This window comes from Battus philenor, unplaced genomic scaffold (genome assembly GCF_028537555.1).
Source record: "Battus philenor isolate CCGP_79_NKW_IND1 unplaced genomic scaffold, ilBatPhil1.0.hap1 SCAF_13, whole genome shotgun sequence".
Lineage (NCBI taxonomy): Eukaryota > Metazoa > Arthropoda > Insecta > Lepidoptera > Papilionidae > Battus > Battus philenor.
This window is the reverse complement of record NW_027181675.1, coordinates 9264381-9288144: the sequence shown is the minus strand read 5'-3', so window position 1 is coordinate 9288144 and position 23764 is coordinate 9264381. Positions and strand designations below refer to the sequence as shown.

Sequence of the window (23764 nt, the reverse complement as noted above, 5' to 3'; positions counted from 1 at the left end):
ATTTTTATTTTTTTGTCATTATAAATAATATTATTGTAAATTTGGATTTTTGGCTTCATAACAGGTTCATACGATTTAGGCCTCCAATTTGCAATAGGACCGACTGAAAGCGGCCTGTTTCTAGCTTTTCACGGCGACCTTAACAAAGTGGGTCGTTCACCGTTTATGAGCGTGCTAAAGAGGCCCAAAGTGATTAATTTAGTACATAAAGTGAATTAAATTTAAATGCGAATAGCGTGTGTATTATGGTTTTTATTATTAAACATACGTCTTATACATATGGTCATTGACATAAATTTTAACATAAAATATTACTAAAAAAATTATTTAAGTATTTTTTTGCATGGCTAATAGCGTGATTAGTAAACCAGTTGAACTAAAATCGTTATAGATAATACAATATAAAATGTAAACATAAGGAAAATCACATGGCGAACGAGGTAATGGCGACGTCTGCAGCAGGTCTCAGTAACAACGTAGTAAGCAAACAAGTAATTTGCGCAAGATTCGGACAAACATCGATCACTGACGGCCTTGCCCGAAATTCCTCTCCCGGCTTCCAACATTACCAACATTAGTGCTGTCTTCATAGACGCGGCAGCAGTCAATAGTTTTGAATCTAAAGTATTAGGGGATTTAAGTAATCTTTTATTCGAACTTAAAGTTTCTTATAGTTTTTGTTTTCGTTAATACCTATAATTTATAACATAAATATTTTTAAAAATACAAGAATTTGAAATTCCAGTTGTGCGCTTTTTTACATTAAAGATTTTTCGGCGAAGTTTAATTTATATTTTAATGTTTTTTATTTAATCTTGAAGTTAGATGAATAATAGTTGACACGAACAGAAGTTTGTATAATAGCTCGATGACGTTTTTTCATCACGTTCGTCGGATGTGTTTTTGTAAATATATCGATAAATATTTAGCTTATTAATTATTTTACTGTAGACACCTTAGTGTTGTTATGCAATGTATTTATTTTTAAACTGTTAACCGCACTTATATAAAGATTTGCATTTAATATAGTGTACGAATTTTGACTATACTGTATATATCATGTCATCAGCGACGATATTTAGGGTACGTGAGAAACAGTTAGACATTGTGTTTAAAAGTTCGCGATGTGGGTTAGAAAGATTATATTGCACGAACACGCAGCTTTTGCTCACGAATCTAATCACGAACAATGGCTCAAATAAAATTAATTAAGATTTCCAATCGAGACAAGTTTATTGGGTTGTAGATTAATTTGTGTGATCATGACGTAACTTCTTTTGTTTATTGATTGGTTTTTGTGTTTGAACACTATGGAATTCTTATTTAATTAGGTCGTAAATTGAATGTTTTTATTTTTTAATTATGTGTTAAAATACTATAAAATCTTTGTGGTTGAATTATATTAGCTTTCTTTTATTTACTTTGTTGCTAATATATTGCTTTTGTCAAAGCTACAAATGAGAAAATAATTTGAGTAAGTTTAATGATAAGGATATCAGGTGGGCATTTTATGCAAATGTCAAGATCGTAGGCGCAGCTGCGACAGTGTCGCAACGCTTGTCACGCTGCTAGTTTGAAGTTGGAACAATGTTTCCGAATCTATTGCTAAATGCTAGCCATTAGCAAGTATTTTCTCTAATTAATGATGATGAACCTTATAACGTTTGACGAAGTTTAAACTGTCATATTAATTATGGGGTCATGTTTATTGTGCACGTCACCTTGAGTTGAAGGCATGTCTCGTCAAGGCAGTGTTTTCAATAGACACGAGGCCTTTCAAACCGTAACACAAACAAACATTACTTGCTTATTACTACTTTACAGCAGCAATAGGTGCAGCAGTGGTCGCCACATAGACAGATTCCTAAAGTCATGATTATAACACTCATTGAACAAAAATGACTTCATTATTTTTGCAGTGAAATTACTGAATTTATGAGAGTAATGATTAAGGCAATAGTTAATTTTAATATTATTATTTAAACCCTTCTAATTACCTTTAAATTTTGTTTTCTGTTAAGAGCATGTAATGTGAACAAAAAATTGAAATTTAGACTTTTTTTAGAGAAATATATTGTGGGAAACCACTATTTTTCTGATTAAAAAATAATCGGAAATAAAGGTCACGGGTTTAAGTTTAATATTAATATAGATAAATATGGAGAGCAAATGCAATTTGTTCATGTCAGTTCTAATCAAAAAATGGCTGATATTTCTACTCGCATTATATTAATACAATTTTTTAAACATTATGTTTTTTTTACATTAATCGTTAACTATGAATATAAATTTACTAACATAATTAACAATAATATAATACATTTATATTAATGCGTTTATTATACACATATTTAACATTTATTTTACAGCAAGCAGTTTCTACCGTTGGAAAATTATTATTTTTTGACATAATTTTTATAAAAGTTTACTTTTGCGAGCAGTATAATAATTAACAATTTTTAGTACGCTGACGATATTTTTCTTTCAGCATCAATATACTCAGTTATTATGGCATCTGCAGATTACTCTTATATTTAATGTTTATAGAGAAATGATGATTGCTTTTTAAGAGTAATATAAGTATATATATTTACATATTATGTATTTTATATATCGTCTAAACATTTAATATCAAACCGAAGTATAGAGAAGTTTGGACTGAGCTGGATGAACCTGATATGCCGAGTGCAGGGTTCCATTGAGAGATTAACATATAATCAATCTCAATTAAAAAATCGAAATTAAGGTTTATTATTTATGATTAAACATAAATAAGCATTCGACTAATTGAAGACAGTGATAGTAACACTAGTAAAGAGTCAAGTATTGCAATTTCGTGTATTCCTTTATTATGTATTCGTTGATGCAAAACATCGACCAGTTAATAAAAATTAAATATATATGGATGCTTTCGTAATGTTAATGTACATATGTTTACGTCAACATTCTGTTAGTCGAAAATTTCTCTGTTAGCTCAAATATTGGCAAAGTTTCAGGTAAATATAGAGATGCTGCTAAAGATCTTACTGCAAGGCGTCGACCTCCACCAAAGGTATCCATGGAGGGATATAGCATATTCGCCACAATTGGCAGGCGGGTGAGCAATCGAAGTATGGTACGCAGAAGACGCTCTACCCATCTTCTGGAAACTGGTTAGTGAGCCGTGGCAGAAGTAATTTATGCCCAAAGTTGGAATTATACAAGATTGTGTCCCGGGAATCGAACCCGTGACATGTGATTTCAAGTGTCCGTCTTCTACCACTGGACTACCACTTGCCTTTTTTTCACTTAAACTTTATATTTATTATGAAAGAGAAATAGTAAAGATTTAAATAGTATTTAGAGGATTTAACACCATCGACAACAAAAGCAACAAAAAGTTTAGGCATCTAGAAATATTATTGAATTCAAATATTTTAAAACATTTAATTGAAATATCATATTAACTTATATAAATAGGATAAATTTTCATCTACTTTTTAATTGACTTTATCACTCTCCGAATTCCGACTTTCGCTATCATTTCATTCGTCTTTAGTCTTATATTTTTCACGATAAATGAGTCATCAAGATTTAAAATAGATTTAACGGGTAAAGCTTTACTTGTATCGAAGTCGTACTGTAATAAATCTGGTTATATCATTTTGACAACCGATAAATTACAAGTTGAAATGGGAAATGTAATTGCGTTTTTGAACCATTTGCATAAGGTTCTATAAACCAGTCCATAGTAGCGAAACTCAACTGAAATAAGTCTAGCGAATCGATCGGTACATTAGCAATGGTTGCTAATAATTTCTGTTGTAACTCTTTTGCTTAAGATGGTCGATGTCAAATAGTGATAATAATTATAAAGTGTGCGATTCATATTAATTACTTAAAATGTTGTTTTATAAAAAAGGCATAAAATAAATAGCTCACAAACTATCTAAGTTTTGATTTTGTTAATTTATTTTCAGGGCATATTATTATGCATAAAAATACATATATATAATATAATAGTTCTATCATGACTAATCCTATAAAAATCGAACGTATGATTTCTTGTGTTATTTTAGTTTTAGCATTTAATATTTTTTTATAATAAAATTTAATTATTATGATGTTTTTAATGACAATCGTCTGTATTATACGTTATTGTACTACAGGTTGGTTATTTAATCCCTGTAAATATTGTATTAGTTTTATGATAGGAAAATCATAAAGTTAATATTCTAAAATGTAAATAAATTTTTGGTAAAAACTGATAAGTTTTTGATAAGGGATTACTTAAAGGAGAATTGAGATTGTAATTATTATTATAAGCCAAGTATGTGTGACTTTCGTTTTGTATTTCTCGGTAGACTAGTGGTATTCACACATTTGTAATAATCGCCATGCTAATGTTTTTTGTGTATTATTTCAACAAGTTTTCTTTGTTGACTGATAACAACAATAACGAATAACGAGTTAAACATAATATCCATTGATAAATCAGAATTTTTTTTTGGTTTATTTTATTTATACAATAAAGAGTGTTACGAAAATTGACACCAGTAACAAGTTGTTTCATAGCCTCTGGTTTATTTTATTAATCTTTATTTTTGAGAATTGACAGCTTCGTTTCACTTCGGAAATATTATGAAGTGTTTTTGTATTTTCATAAAGTACATAATTGTATGTTGATGTACGACGATTGCACGAAGTCTCAACGCTTTTCTAATTACATAGCGTGATGTCATAGATACCGACATCATGCATTGACGAAGTTAAATATTACGTATGTACATTAAAAATGGAGTTTAGAATCATAAAATGCCTAGTAATTTTTATGTAAAATAAAAATAAAGTAAAATAAAGTTTTTATATTTGTATGTTCACGAACAGAAGACATCAACGCGTTTACAATGAACTTATACTCGTTAACAAAAGTCAAAGTCTTATCTCGATATACATCAAGCTTTAATAAACTTAACAATGTTTAATTCATTACTATTTAAAAAATTGTCAATTTGAATACCTCACCTCTTTCTAGGTAAATACATACAGTAGGGAACATTAATTAAATTTATTCACCTGCAGAGATTGTTAATTAAGCCCTTGACTCCTACGTAGGACCAATAGAGTGAACAACACAACACAATCACAAGGAAACGATATTACGAAACTGCGGAGGTCGCCGGCAGAGAGCGCGGCGGTCGCGCGTTAACTGCAAACTAACCTCGTTCAACTTACATCGCACTCTGAACCTTCTCAGAACGAAAGCGTGCTAGAAAGGGACGACCGGTCATTTCTTTCTTTCACTCGTGAAGCGAAAACAGCTTTATTGTCAATCAATTGTAGATAAATATAGTTTTTATTTAAATTCAGTTCATCTGTGATAGCTCACTTTGATTGGATTAATTTATTGACAATTATGAACATTATTATCAGATCTGTGAGAATTATCAATAAGAGTATCAAAACTTAATTAAAAACGCTGTTAATTAATTGCATGCTTCATTTTAAAAGATGCTAAATAGTTTTCCGAACTTTTCCCCGAATTATGAATTATGCTTGCAAAAATATTATACTTTCAAAGTATTTTACAATATTTATAAAATGGCGAATAGCATAAACATGTCTAGACGTTAAAAAATTAAGTAGAAACGGTTATCAGAGAAAAAATGCAACGTAATTTTTTAAATGAGGAATATTTTAAGTGCTATCTATAATGTATTTTAAAATAGTCGATTAGTACCAAGATTCCCTGGTTTGTTATTTTATGCCAGTTATGTTCCTAATTTAAAATGACTATAATTTCGTTGCTACTAAATGTAAAAATACCGCTAAGAATGATTATCCTCATCGGTATGCTTCATAAACTTTTACTTCTCTTCATAATGTAGTAAAAGTCGTGTTGTTAATTTTATTCACTAAAATAAATAAAACGAATGTCTAATTAAAAATAGGAACAATAGAAATCGTTAAACAGCATTTCCTTGTCAGGCAGCATGTAATAATATTCAGGAAGTTTGTAGCATACTCGCTGTGGCTTCCGGTACATTGCAATATTTTTTCTATCGTTTACTTTGCTTATATATCACAAGATACGGCATACTCATATTATAGTTTGAAATATACACAGAATGTCGAATTATAGGTGAGGATTTAAAGGAACGAATGCATAGCTCATTTCACTACATAAAGCATTGAAGTTATTTATTATTTCTGAAACCATGGTTAATTGACGGTAAATTAGCTATTAATTAACTTCATTAAATCTTTTAAATTTATTGACATTTCATTCTGTAACAAACAAATTAGGAATTGTAAATACTTGACAGATATGCACAAATATTTAACGTTTATGGTTTTCACCTTATAAAATAAAAATAACAATGAGAAATTTGTTTTTGAATCTTAACAGCATATACATATACAGGTACATTCCCAGCGCTGTTTTATAAATATTACTTTTTGTTGGTTTAGATTTTTTATTAGATGCGTAACACATAACACATAACGCGCACATATACAACTTGTATTATTATAATCAAAAGATTGATAGCTTTTTACAAAAAAATAAAGAGAATAGACTTGTCTACAATGTAGTGAAAGGTATGTAGGAATATTAATATGAAAAAATTCGCGGTCATCTAGCTTCTAAGTCACAATTGTACCCATTCCCACACAATTGCACAGCGGGCGGGTTTACACTTTGATTACAATAACATTCGAATGTTGGTAACAGGGAGACGTGAAGCATTGAGGAAGTTGGTTATCAAGTCTCACGGAGTTTTATGTTATTCGGCCCACAATTTCTAAATTGATGGACTGTTATATAATTTACTGTCTTTCCAAAAGCGATTGTAGGCATGATCTGCATGTTGTTAACTATTTAGAATTTATATTACTTTTAATATTCTGCGGTTACCGCTCGTATTGTATAACACTTTAAAACTTTTATTACAGTTTTAATGATGAATATTAAATTTTAATATTACACTGATATTTTAATGAGAAGTGTGTATTATGACATAAAGGCTTAGTAGACATGATGTTAAATTTGTCTGTTTAATATAAGTTTCAATTAAAAATGTATATGTTTGATATGTACTTTAGTATATTATTTAGTATTTTTTACTTTGTGAGTTAAAATACATCAATGTCTATTTATTTATTTTTATTTAACAGTTTATTGTACACAATAAAAACACTAAAGTAACAATACAAATATAACTGACACAACAGGCACTACTTATTTCTAACCAGAAATTTCTTCCAGTAGGCCTACGGAACGAGATTCATAAAAAGTAAGGCAGACACAACGTGCACAATAATTAAATTGAAATATTTACAATAGATACGACTTTTGACCATAATTACATACTTAACATGAACATAAATGTATACTTACATATTATATACTTACATAAATAAGCATAATAAATAATATATATACATAATATAAGCATAAATACATATATAACATATATAACTAAAAATATTATATATACCAGACAACTAGCGATAAATAGTGCTCTTTGACTCGCTTTTTAAATACAGGTAATGATGGACAATCTCTTTATACATATATTGTATACATAATTTTTTTTGTTTTAATCGTTTTTTTAAATGCAATAATAAAATACAAATCTTTTTCAATTAACTTGAAAGTTGTGTATATATACACATATAGTATATATACGGTGACGGTTTACTGTTGACACTACTACTGTTTACTGGAGACAGACGTTCGCTCCATGGCTTTTTTCAAGGGTTTCCACGAAGGGGCCTGTCATTGGGCTCTTACTTGGCGACAGTCTTAGGCTTTTTGTAATATTCATAAGATGTACGATTAATAAATTACGTTGTTATAATTGAATTTTGTGTCATTCAAAAATATTGTTAGGCATTAGATTTTTATAGTTATACGGTGCTTAAGTTGTACTCTATAAATCCAATAATTTTTTTCATTGGCAAATGAGGCATTCTCGATAACATATATAGTTTTACCGGGTTAAGGTATGGACATGCCATTGTCGCAACTGGGTTTGATGCTATGTATAGGTGCGATGCTGTATATTTTCTACAAATCAACTATGTTGTATAAATAAAACTAACTATCAAATCTAATTTTAATATATAAGTACAAAAATAGTTTAAAAAAAAATTAGACATTTCGACTCTTGAGTAAATACGTAATTTTAGCCTGCCAAAAAATTCACACAAATTAGTTTTAGCTCTTGGGCCGTTTAGGCGAAAGCTTTATTGCGTGCAAGTACAAGACTCCGTCATTTGAAACGACTTAAGCATTCCGATTTGATGACAAGGGGATAAAACGTCCATACCATATTATCGGATTATGGGGAGGACTAAATATAAATTTATCTTTCAAGCTTATTTGCACTGAACATGCGTCGTTAATATGGCCGGCCTGAAGCATTTCTCTAAAAAGTAGTCTCTACAATTACAACCTTATTAAACTAATAGCAATAAATATGTTACTTACTTATCCCTTTATTAACAAAGTCAATAAACGTCGATCACGCTACTGCCAGTACTTGAATTGCGCTATCACAATAAAACTAGACCATGACGATATATCATCCATCTGTATCGATTTGCTGAAGCTAGTAGAGAGCCTAGGATCCTTACTGTAAATAATCGTGACTCTGAATTGTGTGGTGTAGTTTCTGAGCGGGATTTTATTCTCTGTAGGTGCCGTGTTTAATCCTTTCGGAAAATAACAATCGACCATCTCAGATGATATATCAGCATCAACATTTTTTTATTGATTTTCAATAGATAGTTTTAATAAAATTTGATATAATAAAGTATCTGATCGAAGAAGCCTTGTCAGTAGACATGACATGACATTGTATGCCATTAACTAGTAAGTTGGCAAACAATGTCTTGTTTATTCAAGTGAAGCGTTTTCCAGACATTTGAAATAAAACATCATATAGAACATTGCATTCACGTTCACAAGATAGCGATAAGATGAAACTTTCATAAGGAAGCAATTCAAACTGTAATACAGTAACAGTTGCACATTACAGTTTATGGGCTTAATTACCTACTTGTACAGCGAGTTGCAGAAGAGACCATCTAATAATGTGTTGCTTTTACCTGTATTTTAAATTTAGTTTCACGTATACATTATTTACTAAGTTATTGCAGCCAAGATTGACCCCATTACAACGTAATGTTAGCGATTGGTTCCAAGATAATGTTTATGTTTGCGAACATTAGATACTAAAAAGGCAAGAGAATGGAAGTGTGAAATTACACACATTCTCCGATTTTCTTTACGCACAGTAAGGTAATTACGATTCAATGTTTTACATTAATATTCAGATAAATGTTTGATTTCCTCCGGCGGCTATGTTTATTTTCATTGGCATTTTTCAACGTCTTTTCAAGTTTTAATTTTTTTTTCGTGTAATTTATAAAGTATTTTTTATGAGAAAAGGCTTTGATTCTATTGCAGAATACTGCCTTGTAAAGTATCAAGATTATCTATCTACAATGTAAATAGTTTATCTATTTTCCTAATGTTTACTATACTTTTAAAGTGCCTTACTGTTAGCGTCCATTTAATTTATAAAACCATCGAACAAATATGGTTTTTAATTAATGAAAGAAAAGTCTTATAGATGTTTTTTTACCTGCTCTGACGTACAGGCACATTTATTAATTGTAACGAAATTTCTTTATTTATCATAACAATCACGTTTAATTGTCAGCTCATATTTAAATTTCCGTTAGTTTGTAATGCGTTACATACGCGAAGAACTAAAAAGAACTCAGAAGAACTTAGTGGGGTTTGTAATATTTTTTTTTGTGTGTTTGTTCTTAAAATATTGTTTTAATATTTTTTTCCTTACAAATTAATGAATTAACCGCGTCGTTTGGTACTTTAAAAAAAAAAAAGTATACGTTGATCTATGAATAAGAGAGATATATTAGATATAGTAAGTTTTTTTTTATAATTCTAAATATATATATATATATATATATATTATAAATATATAATATAATTTAATCAAAAGCACATCACTCGGATTATAAAAAAGATCCATGTAAAAGTGTATTTTTAAAATTTTATGTTGATAGGTACTGTTATTATCAAATTTTAAAAAACTAAAAAAATAGTCTTAGGTCTTATTATTGCATAAAAAAATTGTATTATCTAACATGAAGTAAACAGAGCATTAAATTTGACAATGCTCCACGGATCGTTAATGATTTAAGTTATGGTCTTAAATCTGCTGTAATATGCAAATGATTAAGTCAGAGGTATAAAAGTGACGTAAATAGATTTGTAGACAATGTTAATTAAAAGCGAAAAGTAGGCTGTTTATACCTTATTATTTTTTATTGTATACAATACTATATTCTTTACATTTCTTCCATTTCTCCACCGTCTACACAGTAAATTTAGCGGTTAAATATTCATGTAATCTTTTTACAAATATTACTTTCATCTTATGTGATATAAGAAAAGCTTAACTCATCGGCATTCTATGCTTGAGGGTGCCAGGTCAATCGCATTGCAGTAAAAGAGGCTGTGTACAGTGCTCGGAGACAAGACCCTTAACAGGTCTAGGAAGGCCCGAATCCGCTCATTACCTAGCCAAATTCGAAACATTTTTTTATTTCAAATATCATAAAAAATAAACTAGTGCTGCTTGGAAAACCGTTCCATAAATGAGCTCTTGATAGACCTAAATAGCAAAATCTCTCTACGTCCTGCGTATGTAGAGATTTCGTTCTAATACCTATCGCTGTTATATCCACCCCAAACAAAATTTCTTTGAATGTATATCTAGTTACTTGTTTGACTAAATCATTGTACTTGTTTACCTTAGTTGTATGTGATTGTGGTATATTTGTTTTCAGAGAACGATGAGTTGGTATTCGTGGTGGTATGGCTGGTATTTATGATGGTCACCGTCATATCCTCAGAAATTCTAAAATGTCATACGAATCCGTTATAAGTGTCCAGTCCTTGTTTTATGAAAACAATCTAGTTTAATGAGAACGTTTCTATTAGTTGTTTTATTTAAAAGCAATTCTTTATTCTGTTTTTTGCTATTAATCATAACATTTGAGCGTAATAAACATAAGATAATTTACCTATATGAAAATTAAATATCACATTATTTGTCACCGTAAATACATAAAGCTTAAAACTGATGTAATAGATGCACCAAGGTAGCAATTATATCAATTTTGTTATCTGATGTAAGACATTTTATTTAAAATTTAATGAAAATATGAAACATTATGTTAAAGTGTGATTTATATGTAAAAATAATTATTAAAAAGTTAACTTAAAATTAAGCTAAATATGATAAAGCGTGAGCAATGCCACGTGAAAACTCTTTTAAAAATTAGCAAATAGCAACTGCTGTTTTTAAGCCATTGTTACTACATTGAATAATTGAAAGCATAAGTCTATACAGCACTTTACGATGCGCACAGTTAGGCTCTGCTGCCGACTATAATTTCTTTTCTCGGGTGACCAGGTCAAGGCTTGCAATCTCCATGACAATGCAGGAACGGGGTTACGCTCACAGTTTCATATAACCACTGTATTTATTCATAAAAATCAAATTATCTTAAGTTAATTTTTAAAAAGTTACTGAAGAGGTTTTTTATATTGTCTTCAGGCGTTTTTTTTTAAATTAGGTTCGCTGAAAGCTGTGAAAGCTTACTAGTATATAAAGCATAATTTTTTTAATGTGTCAACATTATTTTATAATAAGTTTCACGACCAGTTATAAACGAACACAAATTGTAAATAGCTCAACCATAAATCAAAAACAAGGTAATAAATGGGCGGGAGAAGGATCATTACGATTATTAATTCTAATGGTATATTAATAAATCTAGCCTATCGGAGTGAATTCTGTAGTAACAATGTAACGAAATTTATATGGAATAGCGTTATATTACAACTGAATTAGTTTGTTAATTTGCAATATTATGACCGAATGGTTAGTTTATTTTATTGTTCGTGGTGAATGTAGTGTATGTTTCACTTTTAAGAATTTTTAAGAATCTAGTATTAAAATTTTATTATATGTAATGCTATGTGTAATAATAAACAAGAAAATAATTTAAAAAAATACTATCATTTATGTAAAGTTCAATTATAAAATACTGCTTTGTTATTATTAACTTACGTTAAAAAAATGAGACTTTCTAATCTAGAATGTAGCGCCATTCTCTTTTGATGAACACTATATAAACTTACTAGCTTACACTAAACTAATCTGATTTTCTAATGTCACTAGGTAATAGTGTCAAAACTAACGCCTACATGTTTCATACAATTATCGATGTTGTCTAAAGATTAGCGAATGTACGTACGTACGTACGTATGAAAAGTCGCACATTTGCCATCGGCACATTCCGTGTTAGTGTGGTAACTTTGTATTAAGAACTCAATGAAGGTACCGGAAAATGAAATTGATCATAAAAATTATCTTCAAATATCGCACTGCATTGAAAAGACTACTTTAATTAATAAAATTAATTGAATCATAAATATATTTGATAAGAGAAGTATCTTCCATTATCAAATTAAAAGTGGAATGTGTTGACTATAAAATAATTTTAAAACTAATAAATAACATCATTCTGTCATAGTACAATAATACATAGTTCGCAATAGACTGTTACGTTAAGATTGACAATATCAATGAAATCAAATTTGTAATTTTTTTCTACCAATACGAGTACAATGTAGCTAATTTCTTTAATGTTAAGGGTCAAGTTCTAGAATGCGAATACAAAACAAGCATTATTTGATTCTGTCAGAACTGTCTATCTGCTGTCATAGGCTTTCAAAGTTACTTGATGTTTTGCCTAACTCGCTAAGAATACATTTCGAAAGTAAAAAAAAATAATATAATACAACAGTTATTGGTGAAAATAGTATCAGTACAAGGATTCTCATGAAGATCACTTTCTGATGCTATTTATGAAATAAAATTTATAGTGCCGTTGTATGCATAAATACATTAAAACAAAATAATTGCCAAATGTGTCGTTTAATGCAAAACTTGGCAAAACACAATTTGTCTAATTTTTTGATACGGCACGAGGAAAATGTTTCAAAAAAATTTTTTTGTTTTAGTTTTAGTTTGTATGTTCAATTGAGGAAAATGATAATAATGACACTTTTTAACACAAACCACATACGTTTCAGCTCATAGACGCCCACAGCAAGGCATTGGCCTTTCCCGAAGATATCAATGGGGATATACCTTAATTGCCACGCTTAGCGGGCGCAATATTACTTAAGTTTTGCAGTGAGCCAATTAGAAAAGTGATGATCAATTATTTTCGAAATATTAAATCAATAAAAAAGCTATCACTCAGAGATAGGTTTTTTATATTTTATTATTTGAATTCCTGTAACTTTTGACAGAACGTAATTTGTCAGGTTAAGTAAAAACTAATTTTATAAATTCTCAGGTCGCAGGGCAATCCTCTCTATGACACTTCTACTTTTGTTGTAGAGGCAACGAAATGGTTGCGCCGGACCTCTACCGATAAAATACCTACTATTTTCTTTAACGTTTTTTGTCAAAAGGACAATACCTTCGTATAGTACTGTAGTTTTATCGGGGCTAGACAAGTGCAAGTGTTGTAATTTAGCGTAAGCAGTATGCATAAAATAAATAACATTATTATTATTCACGGTAGGTCACTTCCTAGATGCTAGTTGGATGCACCGCAGTGTCCATTTCTAGTACCATATAGAAGTTTGTTAGCGTCAATATATTTTGGTTCGACAATTCTAGCAGCTAGTAAAATTATTGCGGTGCTTTCAATTTTAGTGTTTCGTTTAATGGAAATCTTTCCGTAGCAACGCATTATATCGCGCTGCGCCATTTATCATAAAGTTATACTCTAAAAAGGTTTAAAACCTTTCTACAATTTTAACTTATCAATGTACTTAAGAGATTTTCACTTATATAATCACCCATCACAATATCTCTGTAAACATAGGGCTTAGATTCTGGAAATTAGATAAGAATGGTCCTTTCGTTAAGTAGAGGTCAGATATATTAAATTTTACAGAGACTGTCCGCAACACTGGTTGAAAAGGTGTTCTTAAAAGATACAAATTCTCAGATCTCTTTTGTTTTTGCTCCTCTGTGCGTAAAACTGTCAATGGTCAGAATAATAATTTGGTTCGTTAAAAATTACAAGGAAAGGTGTTAATAAAATTTCATCCTCAAAAAGCTGTACGGGCCACGAGAAGTGACTAAATATCTACGACGACTAAAATATCTGATTTGGTTTGGTAAATATAAGCGAATAGGAGAATAGAAAGAAGGTCAGAGCCCGCATCGTACTGCAGTATGTTGCAAGCTCGAGCTCAAAACGAGAGCAGCGATTTATAGGTAACTGCAATATGATAACATTAAATGCACTTCGCGTTGTCTGCGGCCTTAATTACCAGACGAATGATTCGCCGATCACGTTCACCACGCTGCACAGACAGTCGCTCACAAAACGACATTTAATTTAATGGTATTTTATATATTATTTTTATAATTAAAAATAAATTTACCATGGTTCAATTTGATATACAAGATGTAATAGTAGGATAATTATACTATGATTTCAAATAGAAGATCATTTTATTTTATGTTATGATAATTTGTCTGGTCGAACATGCTAAGAAAAAAAAAATTAAACTCAATTCTGTGTCAATATTCTGTTACAATCATTTTCACTTTTCAGAGTAATAATATAATACAAATAGATATTAGCCTATATTTATTAGTTTCTATAACACTAAAATATTCTCACAATTTTTGTCAAGGGCCTGTTCAATTAAATGTTTATCTAATGCGCGATAAGATCACAATGTAATGACAAGATCAATAGACAAAGGAAAGTAAACAACAGCCCAGCTGATAAACAAGTTCGATTAGCGTTGGACTGTCCATGTGCCGCGCAGAACAGATGGCTGCCGGGCCCTAAGGTTATAAAGATCACGGACTGGTAAGCGCAGCGTAACACATCCACATATAACATTGACAGACAACTTTGTTAACGTCGTCAGAAGACGTTTGATGCAGGTCACATCTGTCCAAGGATCTTCCAATCTTTGGAGAAGACATTGTTTTTATCTTAAGCCATTCTTCATGGTTTTATGCGTGTAGATATAGTTTAATGACCAGTATTATGTAACTGTACAGCGCATTTTTTTCGTATTGTCAAAGGACACTAATTGCAGATTCTGCTCTATCGTATTAATAGTATCAGAGGTTTCACAATATTCACAGAATACATATAATTTATACAAAAATAATCTTGACAATGATTCTTTTAGGTTATCTAAAGTGTATATCAGTTTTTAAGTGCTCGTGTATCCTATATATGTAGATAATGGGCACCGTGGGTGGTAGATGAGAGGTCTTGTTAATAAGGAGGAAGGTAAACTTTGTTTTTAAAATGATAGGTTTATTTCAAAAAGCGATGGTTGAGAACTATTATCGCTTTGTCAAATAGATATGTATAATGATAAAGCAACTAAGTTTGCAAAATAGCTTAACTAGTAAAATTACTGACTTAAGAGTACGTAACTTCTTATTTATTAAAAATATTCTGCCTTCTTATGGGAAAGCGGTGACATTACTATTAAGTTACCGCGTCATGCGTCATTTTTGAGTTTAATTAAAACTCAAAGAGCCTAGGCCGCCCCTACATGTAGGAACCTTAAAAACATTAATCTTTGTACAGGATTATTAGTTGTAGGTTTAAAACCTTAGTTAGCTTAATTTTGGTATAAATTAATTGATTGATTAAATATTTTTGGATAGGTTATATCATACATTAACTGCCAGCAATTGATGTAAATATATGTACATATATATATGTATATATATATATATATATTTAAATATATGTACACATGTATATATAATCATTAATTATATATATATATAAATAAACATATATATATATATATATACATATATATGTATATATACAGGGAGGCTTAGATTGTTAGACTCTGTGTTTGGCACTAATCGGTGTAACATAACTCCTGAAGATGCCCCGTGGAAGGGTGAAACTCGTGTTGAGTACTTTAACGGTGGCAGTTGTGTAGTTTGCATTGTTTGCCGCATACGCATTTATCGGCGGGCTGGCGGGCGGTACACTTTGTTGCACGGCTACCACTGCATGTGCGAAAGTGGCTCAATATTGGTTCTTTTCTTACTTAATTGTCATGTCATTTTTTGCCACTACACTTACGCAATATTTTTACAGATAAAATTTAATTCTGGGCTACTACGTCATTAAGTACAACATATAAATATCTTGTATAATTATATTTGTATTTAGTTGAAGCTGTGGTTTACTTGGTCGTAAAACGTCTCGATAATATTTAAGAAGTAAACAAAGATAGTTAAGTTTGTTCATCGTGTGCACGAGTCGAAACATCATTTAGCCACAGCAAGGCTAATTGCTGCCATTTTCACTGGCATTTTTAACGACTTTTCAAGTTTTCACAAGAGCAAAATCTCTTTATGTCCTGCGTATGTAGAGATATCGTTCTAATACCTATCGCTCTTATATCCACCACAAACAAAATTTCTTTGAATTTATATCTAGTTACTTGTTTGACTTAATAATTGTACTTGTTCACCTCAGTTGTATGTGATTGTGGTATATTTGTTTTTAGAGAACGGTGAGTTGGTGTTCGTGGTGGTATGGTTGGCATTTATGATGGTCACCGTCATATCCTTAGAAATTCTATAATGTCATACGTGTCCGTTATAAGTGTCCAGTCCTTGTCTAATGATAATAATCTACTTTAATGAAAAAGTTTTCAATAGTTGTTTTATTAAAAAGCAATTCTTTATTGTTTTTTGCTATTAATCATAACATTTGAGTGTAATAAAACAGATACGGATTTCTTTTGGTTTGGTTTTGGTGGTAGTCGAGGATGATTTGTGTAAATTTAAATAGACTCTGTCCTCGTAATAGGGCCGTTTTCTCTCAGCCTGTGTGATCCAGAGTGAGCGGTTCAAATTTAAAGGGATTCTATACAATCGGCATATTTATTTGTAAACGTTTCACCAGTCTGTGCAGTTCTGAATGTAACAAATCAAGATATCCATTCAAATCGTACAAATCGATAATGTAAAACAAATGAGGCCATCTAAATTGAAGCATTTTGTATGCGAAATAAATATAAAACAACCATCCCGAACTTTCCCTATCCGAGCCTTCGTTGCGATCATGCAAACGTTTCGCTGCACGCTCCAAATTACTATCAAAAACAATGATATTCTTACCCAGTCTACAATAGTCGTCCATTATTAAATCGTCCATACATTTGGTATAATGAAACAATCTAAATTTGTCTCTGAAGGATAGTTTTGGTTTTGAAATGTCCAACTTTTGCTCCTCCACTTGTCGGTGCAACAAACCCATCATGTTTCATATATTGTTCCACATTAAAGTGTTTATGGGCATGCGATTGTACACAACGAATCTGTTTAAGTTGGAGCACATTTTGTGAATAAATTTAAATAAATAACCTAAACAATTACTGGGATGCGTGTTTCTTGCAACAAAATGTAAACCACTCATTGGCTTTATCATTTCAATTGCATACCTTATACCATAAGTGGTTTTATCAACACTCGACAATCCATCGATACACACTGCGTTTAGGTATGAGGGTTCTGAGAAAAATGCATTGCAATTTTTTATCGGTCAAAAATGTCGCGACTTTGAGATATCAAATTGGTAACAAGATATACTCGAGTTGAGCACATTAATTGTCCTCCGAATTTTGTTTTGATTCATTCGATTCAAGTAGTTTGCAAACATCAAATGTTTGAGCAAGACCGAAAAGGTCGCACATGGGTTTATTAAAACGCAACAGAGTTAAGTAGTTTCTATATTTAAGTATAAATGTTTCCATAATTGTTTAATAATTTATTGTTCGATAGATAACGACATTAAACGTAGATTATTGTGTACGTGCGTACGGTAATTAAATCTTCAAGGCGTATTGGTATAAATAGTTGGTGGTGCTATTAGAAAGTGTATTTTGCAAATTCGTCCTAACGAGTTATCATGTCAAACTGTAACAAATCTTGTTCTTGCTGTACTGCCAACAAAAAGTGCAATTGTTGGAACGGAGGAGGCAATTACAATTCTAAAGTAGGAGGCTCCAGTCACATGTGCTCTTCATCGTCTTCGGCCACCAAAGATGCACAAACGCAAACGTTCAGACGCGACACTACATACAATGAATACCACAAAAAGATTAGTTTTTGGAACAAAAAGCCGGAGAGGAGCAATAATTGGCGCAAATAGAAACACCAAGTGAAGTCTCCATATAAAATATAGTTATAAAAATGTGAATGACAAAAATAATAACTCGTAAACGACATCGTCGCTAAATGTAGTTGTATAGTTTTAAAATGACCATAAAATTTATCGCAGACTTTATAAAGGCACTGAAGCCCTCAAAAGTGGTGCCGGACTCGGTGGTGAGTATGTTCAAATTTCCGAATACCGGATTGAGCTCTTTGGACAAGGCGTTTTCATAACTCAACATCAGTTCCGTAAACAGTTTGATAAGTGCAAATGGTGTACCGTTACACTCATTGGACCGGTTATTGCGTAGAGACGATCTCTTGGATTTGTTCAGACGGATCGATAAATGGATATGGATTTAAATATACATCGTGCCAAAGTTTTGTATCCTGAATTTGATATAAAGGTAGTGGAATCATTAACACCCCACGAATTGAAGGCTTAATTGACACCGAAACAAAATAGTCGTCTTTCCACAGCTCAGGACAATTTGAAAAAGTATGCAACCAATACAGGTGTTGTGGCAGGCGTTATAGCCGCCATTGCAGTGGGCGCAGACATGTATGACAATTTGATAAAAGCAACCAAGGCTCGAAACGGAGTCTATATATTGATGCGACAAAACGGTGTCACGGAATCGTTCAAAGTAACTGGAAGATCTTGCGCCAATTCGGTGGTTCCTAAGGGGGGTTTTAGCTTTTAAAGGTAAAATGGAATTGGATAATATAGCGTTATATTTACTATTTGCTATCAACGAAAACGGTACGAATAAAGCTAAAATTGAAGAACTTCTCGGCACAAGTATCAGTATGGACAATTTTAAAACAATTTTAGAAAATGCTGCACATTTACAAATAAATTTATTTACACAAAAATTAAATCAATACTACTATTCCAACGATTATGATGGCCCGAAAAATATACTAAATTTTTGTTAAAGGGCCAGATTGTTTAATGACAACAAGATGCCGGAGTGCGCCGCTTGGGATACATCGGCCAGTAAGCAGTGGCTATATTGTTTGGTGTAATGTTCTCTGTGTTTTTGTATAAAAAGTTGAGTACGAGTAAAGAACCTATGAGGACGCCTTTACTAACATAGTAAAAAAAATAAAAATATTTATAAAACAATATTTTTTTTATAATAATTTTATTCCAATACACATGTACAATATTTATATTGAATTACACGAAGATCAGCACAATTTCTAAAGATTTCTTACCCATTACGCAATTCGATTGTCGCAGCCCCGATTTGAAGCGGTTACATATTGCCATCTCATAATACAAAAAGGTTCTTTATGGTAATTTTTCCCTTTAACCGATACAGGTATTACGTATTTGTTTAGATGTGGTAAAACTTTGACAGTTTTGATGGTTTCAAAACAGTGGTCATTTTTGATTGTTTTATTGCATAGTTGTATATCAAAATGACCCACATGATTGGCCGTCAAAACCACGTACACATGAATTTCGGTGGTATTAAAAACGTTCAGGTCGCCTTTTCTCTTAATACTCAAATGACGCTGTTTTCCATATTTTCCATGTATAGAGTTTGCTTGTAAAATCGACGGTCCCGATGCATCTCCGCACACACCGCAAATGATGTTGTCCTGACTTGAATGTACGAATCCACAATTGAGCCCGTTGTCGTTGTAATTTTTTAAAGCTTTAACATTGAAACGCCACAAACTACTGCGTTGCGTCGGTTGCAGCATGTAACCGTGTCCGAATGCATTGTTAACTAGACTCGACGAGCAAATGAAGATGGTAAACCAGTATAAAGACATTTTGCTAAGGTGTATACCGGTATTAACGAGGACCAGTTAATATCCGCATCCTTATGAGGACAAATCATCTCATTTGTAATGGCAAACCTTTTAAAACATCATTAAGAAATCTATTATTTTTATCTATTGTGAATCACTTTGGGTACAGCGTATAAGTATTGGGTGGACATCTTATTTTTACATTCCGTTTGCATAACCAAAACAGGCAAGATGCATTTCATAAGAGTTTTAACAGTGTGTCCGGTTGTATTTGTCTTTGTGGAAGCAATGTCTTTGTGGTACAATATTACCAATGAGATGAACGATATTTTCGAAGATATTGATAACACCGATTATTATAACAAAAATTATACGCTCTACGACGAAATTGTTCATGTGTACAACGACGAGTTTTTCAATCATGGCAACGAAAGTGACTATGTGAATCCGCTGAATACCGTCGACGAATACGGTAGATTTTTGAGAAATTCACCGTTACATCATCGATGGAGACAAGAAAACATTATGAGATGGGGTTTCGATTGCAGTTCTGTATACAAGCTGAAACAGAATGAGTTTAAGCATTTGTCTCTAGATGCGTATACGGGTGAATGGAAATTTATCAACTTAAGTCCCGATCAAATTTGTGAATCTATGAAACTGGCCATCGATAATGCTTTTTTCGAATGGACCATCGACGAAAGTGAAAATTTATATGTACAACAAGTGGAATACGGCACACCCGGTTCGATAACAATATCATTCGATGATTATTATCACAAAGGCGAGTCCTTTGATAGCCCCAACACTTTGGCTCATGCCAATCAAAATTTTGTTCACATCAATGTCAATCACTATAGGTATATGGCGGGTTCGAGAAATCCCAACTAGGTATTGTACAACACGAGAAGCGGTCCAGAATTTAGGTACGGTTTTACATTGGATCACGCCGCCCATTTGATGGACCTCAATAATGTGCATTTGAACGGTGTCAATTTGTATGTTGTTTTGTTGCATGAATTAGGTCATGTGTTGGGTTTAGATCATTCAACTAGTTCGACGAGTCTAATGTATAGTGTGAATTTGTACAACATGAATTATGTACATCCAAGAGATATATAATTTTTGGCACAATTATTACACTGACAATTGTAATTGAAAAAGAGTGTTAAATAATTATTTGTTACGACTGATGTTGCTTATTTTCTTGTCGTCAATGGTTACGCATACAATTTATGCAATTTTCGAATATTTGCGGTAAATAATATAATAAGGTCATTTTGTGTTCTCCATCCATATAATGATAAGTGTTCAAAATATTTTTTATGAAAAACTATAAAATTGGATCATTAGTGTGTATTGTGTCATTTTCATAAATTAAGTAAAATTTTTGCAAATCATTTAAACATGTTTCATTTTGACATGTAAAATTATCTGCCTCTACGCATTTATCTGTAAAATGAGTGACTTTAAGCCAGCCGGTAGTCTCTAGAAAAGATGTCTTATTTCTGGGTGTTATAAATGTGTTAGTTTTCAAACCAAACTCTGACTCTATGGCATCCCACAAGTCTGTCAACAAATCATCATCGACAACCACATCGGACCACAGATAGTTTGTGCATACCATTACATCAGCAAAATTGTTCATCACTAAAAAAAACAATTAAACAAATATTTAGACAAATTTTTCAAAATCTCTATGCCACAACCAAACCGATGCTTTAATGTTTAATGGTAGTGTTGATATTTCTATGTCTATTGAACTTCGAAATATCATACACATTCATTGTGGATAATAATCGTGTGGTATTGCAGGTGCAATGGTTTGTATACCAAATTTTTCATCTGGCATTGCACCCCTTGCCAGGAGTTGTCTACGTATCAATTTATTCAATGTAGATAGAGGCGTGGATACGACACATTCATTTTTCAATAAGCCGTGAATATAGCGGCGCCGAAGACGACGACGACGACAATGAAATAGATAATTAATGTATTTTTTTATACATTTTTGGTGGGTTTCATTAAACGATACTAGCACATATTACACATTTAAACGTCCGCTTCATTTTCATCATCCTCGCTATCGTCTTCGTACTTCTCTTTGTTGTCTTCGTCTTCGATAAATTTTTCACCCTTTTCAATTGACGATGTGCAAGGTTTTTTGGCATTATCAGCAGCAACTGTATCATCTTCATCGTCATCAATGTGTCGTTTTAATGATGATTTCTTATTCGTGGAAATTGTATCCGAGCCGTACATCAATAAGAGTTCGTACAACTTTACCAGTCGTCGAATGGTATCATTATAGAGTAGCATGAAGTCATTGAAATTTACGGATTTTAGGGATCTTATTAAGACAGACAAAGTGTTTAACGTCTGATGATCGCGCGTACGCAAAAAATTATAGCCCTAAAGAATCTGACAAATTGAGGGTATACATACGACGTCCCAACCATATACCCACTCGTAACAATTTAACTTTTACCAATGTACTAATGTAATTACAATATTACAATGTGGATAACATTAAAAGTTCTAAGGTAATTATATTTATCGGTATTAAAACTTACCTCTTTTTGCTGCGTAACATCAAATTTTTTCTTCAACAGTTCAGGTGCAATGATGTCATTGATATTTTTAATTGCTGTAAGAACACCCTTCCCATGGTATTCACGTTTTACATTATCTCTGAGTTCTAAAGCTTCATGAACTCCAGTTGAAGCTCAAGAAGTAACAGCAGCACGGAGAAGTCCTAATTAAGTGACCTGAATATAAATAAGAATTCCAAGTGATTAAATTCTAATATAAGTAATAATATTTGAATATTGATTGATTAATACAAATCATGTAAAAACAGAAGTAAATGGATTTAACTATCTTATAGTAACTATAACATTCCTGAAAAGAGAGCTAGACTTTGAGTTTTGCTACAAGATTGAACTAAAAATGAGAAAATCCAGCTAGGAGAGCACATTGTTTGTACAATTGACTGCCATTGGGTCACTTGTTTTTATCATGGCAAAACTATTATTTAATCTTTAGTAATGTCAAACATTAAAGCTAGTGCTTTAAACATGTTAAATTGAAGTTGATAAATTGAAATAAAAGCAGTCCGGTAATATAAAAATATTCACTATAATTATATATAGTATTCCAAACTTTATGAAAATTAATTGTTGTTTTATGAACCTGCTTAAAGGTTGAAATTATCAGGATTTATTTGGAACGCTCATAACTTCATATTATGTTTAATGATGCTATTACAAGAGATTAGATTATAGTTTTCTTCAAATTGAGCTCTTCTGGCATTCTTCTAATAACGAATAGAAATGATCTGAAGTATTGTAATATAAATAAATATTATTCTTCTAATTAAATATTGAAAGGTTTTTTTTATCTCAAGATTTGCATATTTTGTAATAAGAACTGGTATATTGAACTTAGTAATCATTTGTAATGTTTAATTTAAAACAAATGTAAAATGTTTAATTTTTTTACCTTAATAATTAATGAAAAAAAAACAGTTTCCCAATATTTAAGTTTGTTTAATAATTATATTAATAAATTGTATTATAAAAAGTAATCATAATAATATCGGGGTATGGATATCAACAAATAGGATTGGATATTAACATATAGCTTATTTTACTTCTATTTCATGG

At 31.4% G+C, this 23764-nt stretch overlaps 2 protein-coding genes across 2 annotated transcripts in view; both read right to left on the bottom strand.

Moving 5' to 3' along the window:
* mol (dual oxidase maturation factor 1 mol) overlaps window positions 1-5146 on the bottom strand; it is a 62028-nt gene extending 56882 nt beyond the window's left edge. The window contains exon 1 of the mRNA XM_068777194.1: window positions 5056-5146. The gene's annotated coding sequence lies outside the window, so the exon portion shown is untranslated. The remainder of the gene's footprint in view (window positions 1-5055) is intronic.
* Window positions 5147-19556: 14410 nt separating this feature from the next.
* Window positions 19557-20120, bottom strand: LOC137933482 (uncharacterized). Its single transcript, XM_068777440.1, has one exon. The coding sequence runs from the start codon at window positions 20118-20120 to the stop codon at window positions 19557-19559; it is 564 nt and encodes a 187-aa protein (XP_068633541.1).
* Between the last annotated feature and the right edge of the window lie 3644 nt (window positions 20121-23764).